This window comes from Salvelinus fontinalis, unplaced genomic scaffold (assembly GCF_029448725.1).
Source record: "Salvelinus fontinalis isolate EN_2023a unplaced genomic scaffold, ASM2944872v1 scaffold_0092, whole genome shotgun sequence".
Taxonomy (NCBI): Eukaryota; Metazoa; Chordata; class Actinopteri; order Salmoniformes; family Salmonidae; genus Salvelinus; species Salvelinus fontinalis.
In genome coordinates, this window is record NW_026600301.1 from 275,787 (window position 1) to 296,401 (window position 20,615).

The window sequence follows — 20,615 nt, forward strand, 5'->3', positions numbered from 1 at the left end:
GTATTATTGTATATTATTATTACTATTGGATAGAAAACACTCTCTAGTTTCTAAAACCGTTTGAATTATATCTGTGAGTAAAACAGAACTCATTTTGCAGCGAACTTCCTGACAGGAAGTGGAAAATCTGAAATCGATGCTCTGTTCTAGGGCCTGCCTATAAATGTGCTTGATATTTATTAGTATACATGCACTTCATACGTCTTCCACTAGATGTCGACAGGCAGTGAGAGAAGAAATGGAGTGTATAACATGATCTGAGGTCGAATAAAAGCTCTTGGCATGACGTGACCCCAATTTCCTGTTTTCTGGAACACGCGAGAAGGGACTTCCGCATTGGAAGTTTTCCAAATTCCGCACCATAACCTCATCACGGGGCCACTCTGTTCACAACACCGTCTGCCGTCTGCCCCGGTTGAAACCGGGATTCATCCGTGAAGAGTACACTTCTCCAGGGTGCCAGTGGACATCGAAGGGGAGCATTTACCCAACGAAGTCGATTATGACCCCGAACTGCAGTCAGGTCAATTATCTTGGCAAAGGAGAAATGCTGAGTAACAGGGACGTACTGGAAACAAATTTGTGCCCGAAAGGTGAGAGAAAAAAATAATTTTGTGCATACGGAACATTTCTGGGATCTTTAATTTCAGCTGATGAAACATGGAGACTGACACGTCACGTTGTCTGTATTTGTGTTCAGTGTAAATCCCATTTCCTGATGAACCATGGAGACTGACACGTCACGTTGTCTGTATTTGTGTTCAGTGTAAATCCCATTTCCTGATGAACCATGGAGACTGACACGTCACATGTTGTCTGTATTTGTGTTCAGTGTAAATCCCATTTCCTGATGAAACATGGAGACTGACACGTCACATGTTGTCTGTATTTGTGTTCAGTGTAAATCCCATTTCCTGATGAACCATGGAGACTGACACGTCACATGTTGTCTGTATTTGTGTTCAGTGTAAATCCCATTTCCTGATGAAACATGGAGACTGACACGTCACATGTTGTCTGTATTTGTGTTCAGTGTAAATCCCATTTCCTGATGAACCATGGAGACTGACACGTCACATGTTGTCTGTATTTGTGTTCAGTGTAAATCCCATTTCCTGATGAAACATGGAGACTGACACGTCACATGTTGTCTGTATTTGTGTTCAGTGTAAATCCCATTTCCTGATGAACCATGGGACCAACACTTCACATGTTGTCTGTATTTGTGTTCAGTGTAAATCCCATTTCCTGATTGATGCTAATAATACGACTCTTACGGTCTTCGAAGATGAGCCCCACTGTCGCCACGGCCTCTCTGCTGAGCAGCATGATGGGATTGTCTCTGGAGGTCCGTGGGAAGGTCTGGGCTTGGCGGTTGGGCTCCAGCTGCAGACGGCGCCCCTCGTACAGGAGCTCCTGGTTGTGGACCGGGATATTGCACCGACGAGACAACAGCTCCTGGAAGAGAGTCGCCCTGGGGAGAGAGGTCGGAGGTTAAAGGGGTCAGCCCTCTATCTCTCGGAGGAACGTCGTCCGTGTGGGACAGAGGACGATCTGCAGTTTACAGAGAAAAGTAAATCATTCTGTGTGGTCAGTGGTTATATTTCTCCTATTTTACACATGAATACGCATGAGACCCCCTCGGAGAGGAGGTTCACAACCAGAGTCTGTCATTATCAACGGTGACCCTAAAGTTTGGTACACCTGTATTTGTGGAGGTCCTCCCATTCTTCTCTGTAGATCCTGTCAGGTTGGATGGGGAGCGTCGCTACACAGATATTTTCAGAGATGTTCGATCGGGATCAAGTCAGGGCTCTGGCTGGGCCACTCAAGGACATTCAAAGATTTGTCCCCGAATGCACTGTAGTGGAGACTCACGTATTGTATCTGTAGTGGAGACTCACGTATTGTACTGGTGGATGTATCTGTAGTGGAGACTCACGTATTGCACTGGTGGATGTAGATGTAGTGGAGACTCACGTATTGTACCGGTGGATGTAGATGTAGTGGAGACTCACGTATTGTACTGGTGGATGTATCTGTAGTGGAGACTCACGTATTGTACTGGTGGATGTATCTGTAGTGGAGACTCACGTATTGTACTGGTGGATGTAGATGTAGTGGAGACTCACGTATTGCACTGGTGGATGTAGATGTAGTGGAGACTCACGTATTGTACTGGTGGATGTAGATGTAGTGGAGACTCACGTATTGCACTGGTGGATGTAGATGTAGTGGAGACTCACGTATTGTACTGGTGGATGTAGATGTAGTGGAGACTCACGTATTGTACTGGTGGATGTAGATGTAGTGGAGACTCACGTATTGTACCGGTGGATGTAGATGTAGTGGAGACTCACGTATTGCACTGGTGGATGTAGATGTAGTGGAGACTCACGTATTGTACCGGTGGATGTAGATGTAGTGGAGACTCACGTATTGTACCGGTGGATGTAGTGGAGACTCACGTATTGTACTGGTGGATGTAGATGTAGTAGAGACTCACGTATTGTACTGGTGGATGTATCTGTAGTAGAGACTCACGTATTGTACTGGTGGATGTATCTGTAGTAGAGACTCACGTATTGTACCGGTGGATGTAGATGTAGTGGAGACTCACGTATTGTACTGGTGGATGTAGATGTAGTGGAGACTCACGTATTGTACTGGTGGATGTAGATGTAGTGGAGACTCACGTATTGTATCTGTAGTGGAGACTCACGTATTGTACTGGTGGATGTAGATGTAGTGGAGACTCACGTATTGTATCTGTAGTGGAGACTCACGTATTGTACTGGTGGATGTAGATGTAGTGGAGACTCACGTATTGTATCTGTAGTGGAGACTCACGTATTGTACTGGTGGATGTAGATGTAGTGGAGACTCACGTATTGTATCTGTAGTGGAGACTCACGTATTGTACTGGTGGATGTAGATGTAGTGGAGACTCACGTATTGTACTGGTGGATGTAGATGTAGTGGAGACTCACGTATTGTACTGGTGGATGTATCTGTAGTGGAGACTCACGTATTGTACCGGTGGATGTAGTGGAGACTCACGTATTGTACCGGTGGATGTAGATGTAGTGGAGACTCACGTATTGTACTGGTGGATGTAGATGTAGTGGAGACTCACGTATTGTACTGGTGGATGTATCTGTAGTGGAGACTCACGTATTGTACTGGTGGATGTATCTGTAGTGGAGACTCACGTATTGTACTGGTGGATGTATCTGTAGTGGAGACTCACGTATTGTACTGGTGGATGTAGATGTAGTGGAGACTCACGTATTGTACCGGTGGATGTAGATGTAGTGGAGACTCACGTATTGTACTGGTGGATGTATCTGTAGTGGAGACTGACGTATTGTACTGGTGTATGTAGATGTAGTGGAGACTCACGTATTGTACTGGTGGATGTAGATGTAGTGGAGACTGACGTATTGTACCGGTGGACGTAGATGTAGTGGAGACTCACGTATTGTACTGGTGGATGTATCTGTAGTGGAGACTCACGTATTGCACCGGTGGATGTATCTGTAGTAGAGACTCACGTATTGTACTGGTGGATGTATCTGTAGTGGAGACTCACGTATTGCACCGGTGGATGTAGATGTAGTAGAGACTCACGTATTGTACTGGTGGATGTAGATGTAGTGGAGACTCACGTATTGTACCGGTGGATGTATCTGTGGTGGAGACTCACGTATTGTACTGGTGGATGTATATGTAGTGGAGACTCACGTATTGTACTGGTGGATGTAGATGTAGTGGAGACTCACGTATTGTACCGGTGGATGTAGATGAGACTCACGTATTGTACCGGTGGATGTAGATGAGACTCACGTATTGTACTGGTGGATGTAGATGTAGTGGAGACTCACGTATTGTACTGGTGGATGTAGATGTAGTGGAGACTCACGTATTGTACCGGTGGATGTAGATGTAGTGGAGACTCACGTATTGTACTGGTGGATGTAGATGTAGTGGAGACTCACGTATTGTACCGGTGGATGTATCTGTAGTGGAGACTCACGTATTGTACCGGTGGATGTAGTGGAGACTCACGTATTGTACCGGTGGATGTAGTGGAGACTCACGTATTGTACCGGTGGATGTATCTGTAGTGGAGACTCACGTATTGTACTGGTGGATGTATCTGTAGTGGAGACTCACGTATTGTACCGGTGGATGTAGTGGAGACTCACGTATTGTACCGGTGGATGTAGTGGAGACACGTATTGTACCGGTGGATGTATCTGTAGTGGAGACTCACGTATTGTACTGGTGGATGTATCTGTAGTGGAGACTCACGTATTGTACTGGTGGATGTATCTGTAGTGGAGACTCACGTATTGTACTGGTGGATGTATCTGTAGTGGAGACTCACGTATTGTACTGGTGGATGTATCTGTAGTGGAGACTCACGTATTGTACTGGTGGATGTAGATGTAGTGGAGACTCACGTATTGTACTGGTGGATGTAGATGTAGTGGAGACTCACGTATTGTACTGGTGGATGTATCTGTAGTGGAGACTCACGTATTGTACTGGTGGATGTATCTGTAGTGGAGACTCACGTATTGTACTGGTGGATGTAGATGTAGTGGAGACTCACGTATTGTACGGGTGGATGTATCTGTAGTGGAGACTGACGTATTGTACCGGTGGATGTATCTGTAGTGGAGACTCACGTATTGTACCGGTGGATGTATCTGTAGTGGAGACTCACGTGTTGTACTGGTGGATGTAGATGTAGTGGAGACTCACGTATTGTACTGGTGGATGTAGATGTAGTGGAGACTCACGTATTGTACTGGTGGATGTATCTGTAGTGGAGACTCACGTATTGTACTGGTGGATGCAGATGTAGTGGAGACTCACGTATTGTACCGGTGGATGTATCTGTAGTGGAGACTCAAGTATTGTACCGGTGGATGTAGATGTAGTGGAGACTCACGTATTGTACCGGTGGATGTATCTGTAGTGGAGACTCACGTATTGTACCGGTGGATGTAGATGTAGTGGAGACTCACATATTGTACCGGTGGATGTAGTGGAGACTCACGTATTGTATCTGTAGTGGAGACTCACGTATTGTACTGGTGGATGTAGATGTAGTGGAGACTCACGTATTGTATCTGTAGTGGAGACTCACGTATTGTACTGGTGGATGTAGATGTAGTGGAGACTCACGTATTGTACTGGTGGATGTAGATGTAGTGGAGACTCACGTATTGTATCTGTAGTGGAGACTCACGTATTGTACTGGTGGATGTAGATGTAGTGGAGACTCACGTATTGTATCTGTAGTGGAGACTCACGTATTGTACTGGTGGATGTAGATGTAGTGGAGACTCACGTATTGTACTGGTGGATGTATCTGTAGTGGAGACTCACGTATTGTACCGGTGGATGTAGATGTAGTGGAGACTCACGTATTGTACTGGTGGATGTATCTGTAGTGGAGACTCACGTATTGTACTGGTGGATGTATCTGTAGTGGAGACTCACGTATTGTACTGGTGGATGTAGATGTAGTGGAGACTCACGTATTGTACCGGTGGATGTAGATGTAGTGGAGACTCACGTATTGTACTGGTGGATGTATCTGTAGTGGAGACTGACGTATTGTACTGGTGGATGTAGATGTAGTGGAGACTCACGTATTGTACTGGTGGATGTAGATGTAGTAGAGACTGACGTATTGTACCGGTGGACGTAGATGTAGTGGAGACTCACGTATTGTACTGGTGGATGTATCTGTAGTGGAGACTCACGTATTGCACCGGTGGATGTATCTGTAGTGGAGACTCACGTATTGTACCGGTGGATGTAGTGGAGACTCACGTATTGTACTGGTGGATGTAGATGTAGTGGAGACTCACGTATTGTTCCGGTGGATGTATCTGTAGTGGAGACTCACGTATTGTACTGGTGGATGTAGATGTAGTGGAGACTCACGTATTGTACCGGTGGATGTATCTGTAGTGGAGACTCACGTATTGTACTGGTGGATGTATCTGTGGTGGAGACTCACGTATTGTACCGGTGGATGTAGATGTAGTGGAGACTCACGTATTGTACTGGTGGATGTATCTGTGGTGGAGACTCACGTATTGTACCGGTGGATGTAGATGTAGTGGAGACTCACGTATTGTACTGGTGGATGTATCTGTGGTGGAGACTCACGTATTGTACCGGTGGATGTAGATGTAGTGGAGACTCACGTATTGTACTGGTGGATGTATCTGTAGTGGAGACTCACGTATTGTACTGGTGGATGCAGATGTAGTGGAGACTCACGTATTGTACTGGTGGATGTATCTGTAGTGGAGACTCACGTATTGTACTGGTGGATATAGATGTAGTGGAGACTGACGTATTGTACCGGTGGATGTAGATGTAGTGGAGATTCACGTATTGTACTGGTGGATGTAGATGTAGTGGAGACTCACGTATTGTACTGGTGGATGTAGATGTAGTGGAGACTCACGTATTGTACCGGTGGATGTATCTGTAGTGGAGACTCACGTATTGTACTGGTGGATGTAGATGTAGTGGAGACTCACGTATTGTACCGGTGGATGTATCTGTAGTGGAGACTTACGTATTGTACTGGTGGATGTAGATGTAGTGGAGACTCACGTATTGCACTGGTGGATGTATATGTAGTGGAGACTCACGTATTGCACTGGTGGATGTATCTGTAGTGGAGACTCACGTATTGTACTGGTGGATGTAGATGTAGTGGAGACTCACGTATTGCACTGGTGGATGTATCTGTAGTGGAGACTCACGTATTGCACTGGTGGATGTAGATGTAGTGGAGACTCACGTATTGTACTGGTGGATGTAGATGTAGTGGAGACTCACGTATTGTACTGGTGGATGTAGATGTAGTGGAGACTCACGTATTGTACCGGTGGATGTAGATGTAGTGTAGACTCACGTATTGTACCGGTGGATGTATCTGTAGTGGAGACTCACGTATTGTACTGGTGGATGTAGTGGAGACTCACATATTGTACTGGTGGATGTATCTGTAGTGGAGACTCACGTATTGTACCGGTGGATGTAGATGTAGTGGAGACTCACGTATTGTACTGGTGGATGTAGATGTAGTGGAGACTCACGTATTGTACTGGTGGATGTAGATGTAGTGGAGACTCACGTATTGTATCTGTAGTGGAGACTCACGTATTGTACTGGTGGATGTAGATGTAGTGGAGACTCAAGTATTGTACTGGTGGATGTAGATGTAGTGGAGACTCACGTGTTGTACCGGTGGATGTATCTGTAGTGGAGACTCACGTATTGTACCGGTGGATGTAGTGGAGACTCACGTATTGTACCGGTGGATGTAGTGGAGACTCACGTATTGTACCGGTGGATGTATCTGTAGTGGAGACTCACGTATTGTACTGGTGGATGTATCTGTAGTGGAGACTCACGTATTGTACCGGTGGATGTAGTGGAGACTCACGTATTGTACCGGTGGATGTAGTGGAGACTCACGTATTGTACCGGTGGATGTATCTGTAGTGGAGACTCACGTATTGTACTGGTGGATGTATCTGTAGTGGAGACTCACGTATTGTACTGGTGGATGTATCTGTAGTGGAGACTCACGTATTGTACTGGTGGATGTATCTGTAGTGGAGACTCACGTATTGTACTGGTGGATGTATCTGTAGTGGAGACTCACGTATTGTACTGGTGGATGTAGATGTAGTGGAGACTCACGTATTGTACTGGTGGATGTAGATGTAGTGGAGACTCACGTATTGTACTGGTGGATGTATCTGTAGTGGAGACTCACGTATTGTACTGGTGGATGTATCTGTAGTGGAGACTCACGTATTGTACTGGTGGATGTAGATGTAGTGGAGACTCACGTATTGTACGGGTGGATGTATCTGTAGTGGAGACTGACGTATTGTACCGGTGGATGTATCTGTAGTGGAGACTCACGTATTGTACCGGTGGATGTATCTGTAGTGGAGACTCACGTGTTGTACTGGTGGATGTAGATGTAGTGGAGACTCACGTATTGTACTGGTGGATGTAGATGTAGTGGAGACTCACGTATTGTACTGGTGGATGTATCTGTAGTGGAGACTCACGTATTGTACTGGTGGATGCAGATGTAGTGGAGACTCACGTATTGTACCGGTGGATGTATCTGTAGTGGAGACTCAAGTATCGTACCGGTGGATGTAGATGTAGTGGAGACTCACGTATTGTACCGGTGGATGTATCTGTAGTGGAGACTCACGTATTGTACCGGTGGATGTAGATGTAGTGGAGACTCACATATTGTACCGGTGGATGTAGTGGAGACTCACGTATTGTATCTGTAGTGGAGACTCACGTATTGTACTGGTGGATGTAGATGTAGTGGAGACTCACGTATTGTATCTGTAGTGGAGACTCACGTATTGTACTGGTGGATGTAGATGTAGTGGAGACTCACGTATTGTACTGGTGGATGTAGATGTAGTGGAGACTCACGTATTGTATCTGTAGTGGAGACTCACGTATTGTACTGGTGGATGTAGATGTAGTGGAGACTCACGTATTGTATCTGTAGTGGAGACTCACGTATTGTACTGGTGGATGTAGATGTAGTGGAGACTCACGTATTGTACTGGTGGATGTATCTGTAGTGGAGACTCACGTATTGTACCGGTGGATGTAGATGTAGTGGAGACTCACGTATTGTACTGGTGGATGTATCTGTAGTGGAGACTCACGTATTGTACTGGTGGATGTATCTGTAGTGGAGACTCACGTATTGTACTGGTGGATGTAGATGTAGTGGAGACTCACGTATTGTACCGGTGGATGTAGATGTAGTGGAGACTCACGTATTGTACTGGTGGATGTATCTGTAGTGGAGACTGACGTATTGTACTGGTGGATGTAGATGTAGTGGAGACTCACGTATTGTACTGGTGGATGTAGATGTAGTGGAGACTGACGTATTGTACCGGTGGACGTAGATGTAGTGGAGACTCACGTATTGTACTGGTGGATGTATCTGTAGTGGAGACTCACGTATTGCACCGGTGGATGTATCTGTAGTGGAGACTCACGTATTGTACCGGTGGATGTAGTGGAGACTCACGTATTGTACTGGTGGATGTAGATGTAGTGGAGACTCACGTATTGTTCCGGTGGATGTATCTGTAGTGGAGACTCACGTATTGTACTGGTGGATGTAGATGTAGTGGAGACTCACGTATTGTACCGGTGGATGTATCTGTAGTGGAGACTCACGTATTGTACTGGTGGATGTATCTGTGGTGGAGACTCACGTATTGTACCGGTGGATGTAGATGTAGTGGAGACTCACGTATTGTACTGGTGGATGTATCTGTGGTGGAGACTCACGTATTGTACCGGTGGATGTAGATGTAGTGGAGACTCACGTATTGTACTGGTGGATGTATCTGTGGTGGAGACTCACGTATTGTACCGGTGGATGTAGATGTAGTGGAGACTCACGTATTGTACTGGTGGATGTATCTGTAGTGGAGACTCACGTATTGTACTGGTGGATGCAGATGTAGTGGAGACTCACGTATTGTACTGGTGGATGTATCTGTAGTGGAGACTCACGTATTGTACTGGTGGATATAGATGTAGTGGAGACTGACGTATTGTACCGGTGGATGTAGATGTAGTGGAGATTCACGTATTGTACTGGTGGATGTAGATGTAGTGGAGACTCACGTATTGTACTGGTGGATGTAGATGTAGTGGAGACTCACGTATTGTACCGGTGGATGTATCTGTAGTGGAGACTCACGTATTGTACTGGTGGATGTAGATGTAGTGGAGACTCACGTATTGTACCGGTGGATGTATCTGTAGTGGAGACTTACGTATTGTACTGGTGGATGTAGATGTAGTGGAGACTCACGTATTGCACTGGTGGATGTATATGTAGTGGAGACTCACGTATTGCACTGGTGGATGTATCTGTAGTGGAGACTCACGTATTGTACTGGTGGATGTAGATGTAGTGGAGACTCACGTATTGCACTGGTGGATGTATCTGTAGTGGAGACTCACGTATTGCACTGGTGGATGTAGATGTAGTGGAGACTCACGTATTGTACTGGTGGATGTAGATGTAGTGGAGACTCACGTATTGTACTGGTGGATGTAGATGTAGTGGAGACTCACGTATTGTACCGGTGGATGTAGATGTAGTGTAGACTCACGTATTGTACCGGTGGATGTATCTGTAGTGGAGACTCACGTATTGTACTGGTGGATGTAGTGGAGACTCACATATTGTACTGGTGGATGTATCTGTAGTGGAGACTCACGTATTGTACCGGTGGATGTAGATGTAGTGGAGACTCACGTATTGTACTGGTGGATGTAGATGTAGTGGAGACTCACGTATTGTACTGGTGGATGTAGATGTAGTGGAGACTCACGTATTGTATCTGTAGTGGAGACTCACGTATTGTACTGGTGGATGTAGATGTAGTGGAGACTCAAGTATTGTACTGGTGGATGTAGATGTAGTGGAGACTCACGTATTGTACTGGTGGATGTAGATGTAGTGGAGACTCACGTATTGTATCTGTAGTGGAGACTCACGTATTGTACTGGTGGATGTAGATGTAGTGGAGACTCACGTATTGTACCGGTGGATGTATCTGTAGTGGAGACTCACGTATTGTACCGGTGGATGTAGATGTAGTGGAGACTCACGTATTGTACTGGTGGATGTATCTGTAGTGGAGACTCACGTATTGTACCGGTGGATGTATCTGTAGTGGAGACTCACGTATTGTACTGGTGGATGTATCTGTAGTGGAGACTCACGTATTGTACCGGTGGATGTAGTGGAGACTCACGTATTGTACTGGTGGATGTAGATGTAGTGGAGACTCACGTATTGTACCGGTGGATGTATCTGTAGTGGAGACTCACGTATTGCACCGGTGGATGTAGATGTAGTGGAGACTCACGTATTGTATCTGTAGTGGAGACTCACGTATTGTACCGGTGGATGTATCTGTAGTGGAGACTCACGTATTGTACCGGAGGATGTAGTGGAGACTCACGTATTGTACTGGTGGATGTATCTGTAGTGGAGACTCACGTATTGTACTGGTGGATGTATCTGTAGTGGAGACTCACGTATTGTACCGGTGGATGTATCTGTAGTGGAGACTCACGTATTATACCGGTGGATGTATCTGTAGTGGAGACTCACGTATTGTACTGGTGGATGTATCTGTAGTGGAGACTCACGTATTGTGCCGGTGGATGTATCTGTAGTGGAGACTCAAGTATTGTACTGGTGGATGTATCTGTAGTGGAGACTCACGTATTGTATCTGTAGTGGAGACTCACGTATTGTACTGGTGGATGTATCTGTGGTGGAGACTCACGTATTGTCTGGTGGATGTATCTGTGGTGGAGACTCACGTATTGTACTGGTGGATGTATCTGTGGTGGAGACTCACGTATTGTACTGGTGGATGTATCTGTAGTGGAGACTCACGTATTGTACTGGTGGATGTATCTGTAGTGGAGACTCACGTATTGTACTGGTGGATATATCTATGGTGGAGACTCACGTATTGTACTGGTGGATGTATCTGTGGTGGAGACTCACGTATTGTACTGGTGGATGTAGATGTAGTGGAGACTCACGTATTGTATCTGTAGTGGAGACTCACGTATTGTACCGGTGGATGTATCTGTAGTGGAGACTCACGTATTGTATCTGTAGTGGAGACTCACGTATTGTACTGGTGGATGTATCTGTAGTGGAGACTCACGTATTGTACCGGTGGATGTAGTGGAGACTCACGTATTGTACTGGTGGATGTAGATGTAGTGGAGACTCACGTATTGTACTGGTGGATGTAGATGTAGTGGAGACTCACGTATTGTACTGGTGGATGTAGATGTAGTGGAGACTCACGTATTGTACTGGTGGATGTAGATGTAGTGGAGACTCACGTATTGTACCGGTGGATGTATCTGTAGTGGAGACTCACGTATTGTACCGGTGGATGTATCTGTAGTGGAGACTCACGTATTGTACCGGTGGATGTATCTGTAGTGGAGACTCACGTATTGTACTGGTGGATGTATCTATGGTGGAGACTCACGTATTGTACTGGTGGATGTAGATGTAGTGGAGACTCACGTATTGTATCTGTAGTGGAGACTCACGTATTGTACTGGTGGATGTATCTGTAGTGGAGACTCACGTATTGTATCTGTAGTGGAGACTCACGTATTGTACTGGTGGATGTATCTGTAGTGGAGACTCACGTATTGTACCGGTGGATGTAGTGGAGACTCACGTATTGTACTGGTGGATGTAGCTGTAGTGGAGACTCACGTATTGTACTGGTGGATGTAGATGTAGTGGAGACTCACGTATTGTACCGGTGGATGTATCTGTAGTGGAGACTCACGTATTGTACTGGTGGATGTATCTGTAGTGGAGACTCACGTATTGTACTGGTGGATGTAGATGTAGTGGAGACTCACGTATTGTACTGGTGGATGTATCTGTAGTGGAGACTCACGTATTGTACTGGTGGATGTATCTGTAGTGGAGACTCACGTATTGTACTGGTGGATGTAGATGTAGTGGAGACTCACGTATTGTACGGGTGGATGTAGATGTAGTGGAGACTCACGTATTGTACCGGTGGATGTAGATGTAGTGGAGACTCACGTATTGTACTGGTGGATGTATCTGTAGTGGAGACTCACGTATTGTACCGGTCGGATGTAGATGTAGTGGAGACTCACATATTGTACCGGTGGATGTAGTGGAGACTCACGTATTGTATCTGTAGTGGAGAACCACGTATTGTACTGGTGGATGTAGATGTAGTGGAGACTCACGTATTGTATCTGTAGTGGAGACTCACGTATTGTACTGGTGGATGTAGATGTAGTGGAGACTCACGTATTGTACTGGTGGATGTATCTGTAGTGGAGACTCACGTATTGTACCGGTGGATGTAGATGTAGTGGAGACTCACGTATTGTACTGGTGGATGTATCTGTAGTGGAGACTCACGTATTGTACTGGTGGATGTATCTGTAGTGGAGACTCACGTATTGTACTGGTGGATGTAGATGTAGTGGAGACTCACGTATTGTACCGGTGGATGTAGATGTAGTGGAGACTCACGTATTGTACTGGTGGATGTATCTGTAGTGGAGACTGACTTATTGTACTGGTGGATGTAGATGTAGTGGAGACTCACGTATTGTACTGGTGGATGTAGATGTAGTGGAGACTGACGTATTGTACCGGTGGACGTATCTGTAGTGGAGACTCACGTATTGCACCGGTGGATGTATCTGTAGTGGAGACTCACGTATTGTACCGGTGGATGTAGTGGAGACTCACGTATTGTACTGGTGGATGTAGATGTAGTGGAGACTCACGTATTGTTCCGGTGGATGTATCTGTAGTGGAGACTCACGTATTGTACTGGTGGATGTAGATGTAGTGGAGACTCACGTATTGTACCGGTGGATGTATCTGTGGTGGAGACTCACGTATTGTACCGGTGGATGTAGATGTAGTGGAGACTCACGTATTGTACTGGTGGATGTATCTGTGGTGGAGACTCACGTATTGTACCGGTGGATGTAGATGTAGTGGAGACTCACGTATTGTACCGGTGGATGTATCTGTGGTGGAGACTCACGTATTGTACCGGTGGATGTAGATGTAGTGGAGACTCACGTATTGTACTGGTGGATGTATCTGTAGTGGAGACTCACGTATTGTACTGGTGGATGCAGATGTAGTGGAGACTCACGTATTGTACCGGTGGATGTATCTGTAGCGGAGACTCACGTATTGTACTGGTGGATATAGATGTAGTGGAGACTGACGTATTGTACCGGTGGATGTAGATGTAGTGGAGATTCACGTATTGTACTGGTGGATGTAGATGTAGTGGAGACTCACGTATTGTACTGGTGGATGTAGATGTAGTGGAGACTCACGTATTGTACCGGTGGATGTATCTGTAGTGGAGACTCACGTATTGTACTGGTGGATGTAGATGTAGTGGAGACTCACGTATTGTACCGGTGGATGTATCTGTAGTGGAGACTTACGTATTGTACTGGTGGATGTAGATGTAGTGGAGACTCACGTATTGCACTGGTGGATGTATATGTAGTGGAGACTCACGTATTGTACTGGTGGATGTAGATGTAGTGGAGACTCACGTATTGTACCGGTGGATGTAGATGTAGTGGAGACTCACGTATTGTACCGGTGGATGTAGATGTAGTGGAGACTCACGTATTGTACCGGTGGATGTATCTGTAGTGGAGACTCACGTATTGTACTGGTGGATGTAGTGGAGACTCACATATTGTACTGGTGGATGTATCTGTAGTGGAGACTCACGTATTGTACCGGTGGATGTAGATGTAGTGGAGACTCACGTATTGTACTGGTGGATGTAGATGTAGTGGAGACTCACGTATTGTACTGGTGGATGTAGATGTAGTGGAGACTCACGTATTGTATCTGTAGTGGAGACTCACGTATTGTACTGGTGGATGTAGATGTAGTGGAGACTCAAGTATTGTACTGGTGGATGTAGATGTAGTGGAGACTCACGTATTGTACTGGTGGATGTAGATGTAGTGGAGACTCACGTATTGTATCTGTAGTGGAGACTCACGTATTGTACTGGTGGATGTAGATGTAGTGGAGACTCACGTATTGTACCGGTGGATGTATCTGTAGTGGAGACTCACGTATTGTACCGGTGGATGTAGATGTAGTGGAGACTCACGTATTGTACTGGTGGATGTATCTGTAGTGGAGACTCACGTATTGTACCGGTGGATGTATCTGTAGTGGAGACTCACGTACTGTACCGGTGGATGTATCTGTAGTGGAGACTCACGTTTTGTACCGGTGGATGTAGTGGAGACTCACGTATTGTACTGGTGGATGTAGATGTAGTGGAGACTCACGTATTGTACCGGTGGATGTATCTGTAGTGGAGACTCACGTATTGCACCGGTGGATGTAGATGTAGTGGAGACTCACGTATTGTATCTGTAGTGGAGACTCACGTATTGTACCGGTGGATGTATCTGTAGTGGAGACTCACGTATTGTACCGGAGGATGTAGTGGAGACTCACGTATTGTACTGGTGGATGTATCTGTAGTGGAGACTCACGTATTGTACTGGTGGATGTATCTGTAGTGGAGACTCACGTATTGTATCTGTAGTGGAGACTCACGTATTGTACTGGTGGATGTAGATGTAGTGGAGACTCACGTATTGTACCGGTGGATGTATCTGTAGTGGAGACTCACGTATTGTACCGGTGGATGTAGATGTAGTGGAGACTCACGTATTGTACTGGTGGATGTATCTGTAGTGGATACTCACGTATTGTACCGGTGGATGTATCTGTAGTGGAGACTCACGTATTGTACCGGTGGATGTATCTGTAGTGGAGACTCACGTATTGTACCGGTGGATGTAGTGGAGACTCACGTATTGTACTGGTGGATGTAGATGTAGTGGAGACTCACGTATTGTACCGGTGGATGTATCTGTAGTGGAGACTCACGTATTGCACCGGTGGATGTAGATGTAGTGGAGACTCACGTATTGTATCTGTAGTGGAGACTGACGTATTGTACCGGTGGATGTATCTGTAGTGGAGACTCACGTATTGTACCGGAGGATGTAGTGGAGACTCACGTATTGTACTGGTGGATGTATCTGTAGTGGAGACTCACGTATTGTACTGGTGGATGTATCTGTAGTGGAGACTCACGTATTGTACCGGTGGATGTATCTGTAGTGGAGACTCACGTATTATACCGGTGGATGTATCTGTAGTGGAGACTCACGTATTGTACTGGTGGATGTATCTGTAGTGGAGACTCACGTATTGTGCCGGTGGATGTATCTGTAGTGGAGACTCAAGTATTGTACTGGTGGATGTATCTGTAGTGGAGACTCACGTATTGTATCTGTAGTGGAGACTCACGTATTGTACTGGTGGATGTATCTGTGGTGGAGACTCACGTATTGTACTGGTGGATGTATCTGTGGTGGAGACTCACGTATTGTACTGGTGGATGTATCTGTGGTGGAGACTCACGTATTGTACTGGTGGATGTATCTGTAGTGGAGACTCACGTATTGTACTGGTGGATGTATCTGTAGTGGAGACTCACGTATTGTACTGGTGGATGTATCTGTGGTGGAGACTCACGTATTGTACTGGTGGATGTATCTGTGGTGGAGACTCACGTATTGTACTGGTGGATGTAGATGTAGTGGAGACTCACGTATTGTATCTGTAGTGGAGACTCACGTATTGTACTGGTGGATGTATCTGTAGTGGAGACTCACGTATTGTATCTGTAGTGGAGACTCACGTATTGTACTGGTGGATGTATCTGTAGTGGAGACTCACGTATTGTACCGGTGGATGTAGTGGAGACTCATGTATTGTACTGGTGGATGTAGATGTAGTGGAGACTCACATATTGTACTGGTGGATGTAGATGTAGTGGAGACTCACGTATTGTACTGGTGGATGTAGATGTAGTGGAGACTCACGTATTGTACCGGTGGATGTATCTGTAGTGGAGACTCACGTATTGTACCGGTGGATGTATCTGTAGTGGAGACTCACGTATTGTACCGGTGGATGTATCTGTAGTGGAGACTCACGTATTGTACTGGTGGATGTATCTATGGTGGAGACTCACGTATTGTACTGGTGGATGTAGATGTAGTGGAGACTCACGTATTGTATCTGTAGTGGAGACTCACGTATTGTACTGGTGGATGTATCTGTAGTGGAGACTCACGTATTGTATCTGTAGTGGAGACTCACGTATTGTACTGGTGGATGTATCTGTAGTGGAGACTCACGTATTGTACCGGTGGATGTAGTGGAGACTCACGTATTGTACTGGTGGATGTAGATGTAGTGGAGACTCACGTGTTGTACTGGTGGATGTAGATGTAGTGGAGACTCACGTATTGTACTGGTGGATGTAGATGTAGTGGAGACTCACGTATTGTACCGGTGGATGTATCTGTAGTGGAGACTCACGTATTGTACCGGTGGATGTATCTGTAGTGGAGACTCACGTATTGTACCGGTGGATGTATCTGTAGTGGAGACTCACGTATTGTACCGGTGGATGTAGATGTAGTGGAGACTCACGTATTGTACTGGTGGATGTATCTGTAGTGGAGACTCACGTATTGTACCGGTGGATGTATCTGTAGTGGAAACTCACGTATTGTACCGGTGGATGTATCTGTAGTGGAGACTCACGTATTGTACCGGTGGATGTATCTGTAGTGGAGACTCACGTATTGTACCGGTGGATGTATCTGTAGTGGAGACTCACGTATTGTACCGGAGGATGTAGTGGAGACTCACGTATTGTACTGGTGGATGTAGATGTAGTGGAGACTCACGTATTGTACCGGTGGATGTATCTGTAGTGGAGACTCACGTATTGTACCGGTGGATGTAGATGTAGTGGAGACTCACGTATTGTATCTGTAGTGGAGACTCACGTATTGTACCGGTGGATGTATCTGTAGTGGAGACTCACGTATTGTACCGGAGGATGTAGTGGAGACTCACGTATTGTACTGGTGGATGTATCTGTAGTGGAGACTCACGTATTGTACTGGTGGATGTATCTGTAGTGGAGACTCACGTATTGTACCGGTGGATGTATCTGTAGTGGAGACTCACGTATTATACCGGTGGATGTATCTGTAGTGGAGACTCACGTATTGTACCGGTGGATGTAGATGTAGTGGAGACTCACGTATTGTACTGGTGGATGTAGATGTAGTGGAGACTCACGTATTGTACTGGTGGATGTAGATGTAGTGGAGACTCACGTATTGTATCTGTAGTGGAGACTCACGTATTGTACTGGTGGATGTAGATGTAGTGGAGACTCAAGTATTGTACTGGTGGATGTAGATGTAGTGGAGACTCACGTATTGTACTGGTGGATGTAGATGTAGTGGAGACTCACGTATTGTATCTGTAGTGGAGACTCACGTATTGTACTGGTGGATGTAGATGTAGTGGAGACTCACGTATTGTACCGGTGGATGTATCTGTAGTGGAGACTCACGTATTGTACCGGTGGATGTAGATGTAGTGGAGACTCACGTATTGTACTGGTGGATGTATCTGTAGTGGAGACTCACGTATTGTACCGGTGGATGTATCTGTAGTGGAGACTCACGTATTGTACCGGTGGATGTATCTGTAGTGGAGACTCACGTTTTGTACCGGTGGATGTAGTGGAGACTCACGTATTGTACTGGTGGATGTAGATGTAGTGGAGACTCACGTATTGTACCGGTGGATGTATCTGTAGTGGAGACTCACGTATTGCACCGGTGGATGTAGATGTAGTGGAGACTCACGTATTGTATCTGTAGTGGAGACTCACGTATTGTACCGGTGGATGTATCTGTAGTGGAGACTCACGTATTGTACCGGAGGATGTAGTGGAGACTCACGTATTGTACTGGTGGATGTATCTGTAGTGGAGACTCACGTATTGTACTGGTGGATGTATCTGTAGTGGAGACTCACGTATTGTATCTGTAGTGGAGACTCACGTATTGTACTGGTGGATGTAGATGTAGTGGAGACTCACGTATTGTACCGGTGGATGTATCTGTAGTGGAGACTCACGTATTGTACCGGTGGATGTAGATGTAGTGGAGACTCACGTATTGTACTGGTGGATGTATCTGTAGTGGAGACTCACGTATTGTACCGGTGGATGTATCTGTAGTGGAGACTCACGTATTGTACCGGTGGATGTATCTGTAGTGGAGACTCACGTATTGTACCGGTGGATGTAGTGGAGACTCACGTATTGTACTGGTGGATGTAGATGTAGTGGAGACTCACGTATTGTACCGGTGGATGTATCTGTAGTGGAGACTCACGTATTGCACCGGTGGATGTAGATGTAGTGGAGACTCACGTATTGTATCTGTAGTGGAGACTCACGTATTGTACCGGTGGATGTATCTGTAGTGGAGACTCACGTATTGTACCGGAGGATGTAGTGGAGACTCACGTATTGTACTGGTGGATGTATCTGTAGTGGAGACTCACGTATTGTACTGGTGGATGTATCTGTAGTGGAGACTCACGTATTGTACCGGTGGATGTATCTGTAGTGGAGACTCACGTATTATACCGGTGGATGTATCTGTAGTGGAGACTCACGTATTGTACTGGTGGATGTATCTGTAGTGGAGACTCACGTATTGTGCCGGTGGATGTATCTGTAGTGGAGACTCAAGTATTGTACTGGTGGATGTATCTGTAGTGGAGACTCACGTATTGTATCTGTAGTGGAGACTCACGTATTGTACTGGTGGATGTATCTGTGGTGGAGACTCACGTATTGTACTGGTGGATGTATCTGTGGTGGAGACTCACGTATTGTACTGGTGGATGTATCTGTGGTGGAGACTCACGTATTGTACTGGTGGATGTATCTGTAGTGGAGACTCACGTATTGTACTGGTGGATGTATCTGTAGTGGAGACTCACGTATTGTACTGGTGGATGTATCTGTGGTGGAGACTCACGTATTGTACTGGTGGATGTATCTGTGGTGGAGACTCACGTATTGTACTGGTGGATGTAGATGTAGTGGAGACTCACGTATTGTATCTGTAGTGGAGACTCACGTATTGTACTGGTGGATGTATCTGTAGTGGAGACTCACGTATTGTATCTGTAGTGGAGACTCACGTATTGTACTGGTGGATGTATCTGTAGTGGAGACTCACGTATTGTACCGGTGGATGTAGTGGAGACTCATGTATTGTACTGGTGGATGTAGATGTAGTGGAGACTCACATATTGTACTGGTGGATGTAGATGTAGTGGAGACTCACGTATTGTACTGGTGGATGTAGATGTAGTGGAGACTCACGTATTGTACCGGTGGATGTATCTGTAGTGGAGACTCACGTATTGTACCGGTGGATGTATCTGTAGTGGAGACTCACGTATTGTACCGGAGGATGTAGTGGAGACTCACGTATTGTACTGGTGGATGTAGATGTAGTGGAGACTCACGTATTGTACCGGTGGATGTATCTGTAGTGGAGACTCACGTATTGTACCGGTGGATGTAGATGTAGTGGAGACTCACGTATTGTATCTGTAGTGGAGACTCACGTATTGTACCGGTGGATGTATCTGTAGTGGAGACTCACGTATTGTACCGGAGGATGTAGTGGAGACTCACGTATTGTACTGGTGGATGTATCTGTAGTGGAGACTCACGTATTGTACTGGTGGATGTATCTGTAGTGGAGACTCACGTATTGTACCGGTGGATGTATCTGTAGTGGAGACTCACGTATTATACCGGTGGATGTATCTGTAGTGGAGACTCACGTATTGTACCGGTGGATGTATCTGTAGTGGAGACTCACGTATTGTACTGGTGGATGTATCTGTAGTGGAGACTCACGTATTGTGCCGGTGGATGTATCTGTAGTGGAGACTCAAGTATTGTACTGGT

General features: G+C 45.8%; 1 protein-coding gene across 2 annotated transcripts in view; it reads right to left on the bottom strand.

Moving 5' to 3' along the window:
* Window positions 1–20,615, bottom strand: part of tbk1 (TANK-binding kinase 1) — a 138,036-nt gene that overhangs the window by 44,562 nt on the left and 72,859 nt on the right. For both annotated transcript variants that reach the window (XM_055911768.1, XM_055911767.1), the window contains one exon: window positions 1,278–1,474. In XM_055911768.1, the coding sequence (XP_055767743.1) occupies window positions 1,278–1,474 (197 nt within the window). The remainder of the gene's footprint in view (window positions 1–1,277; window positions 1,475–20,615) is intronic.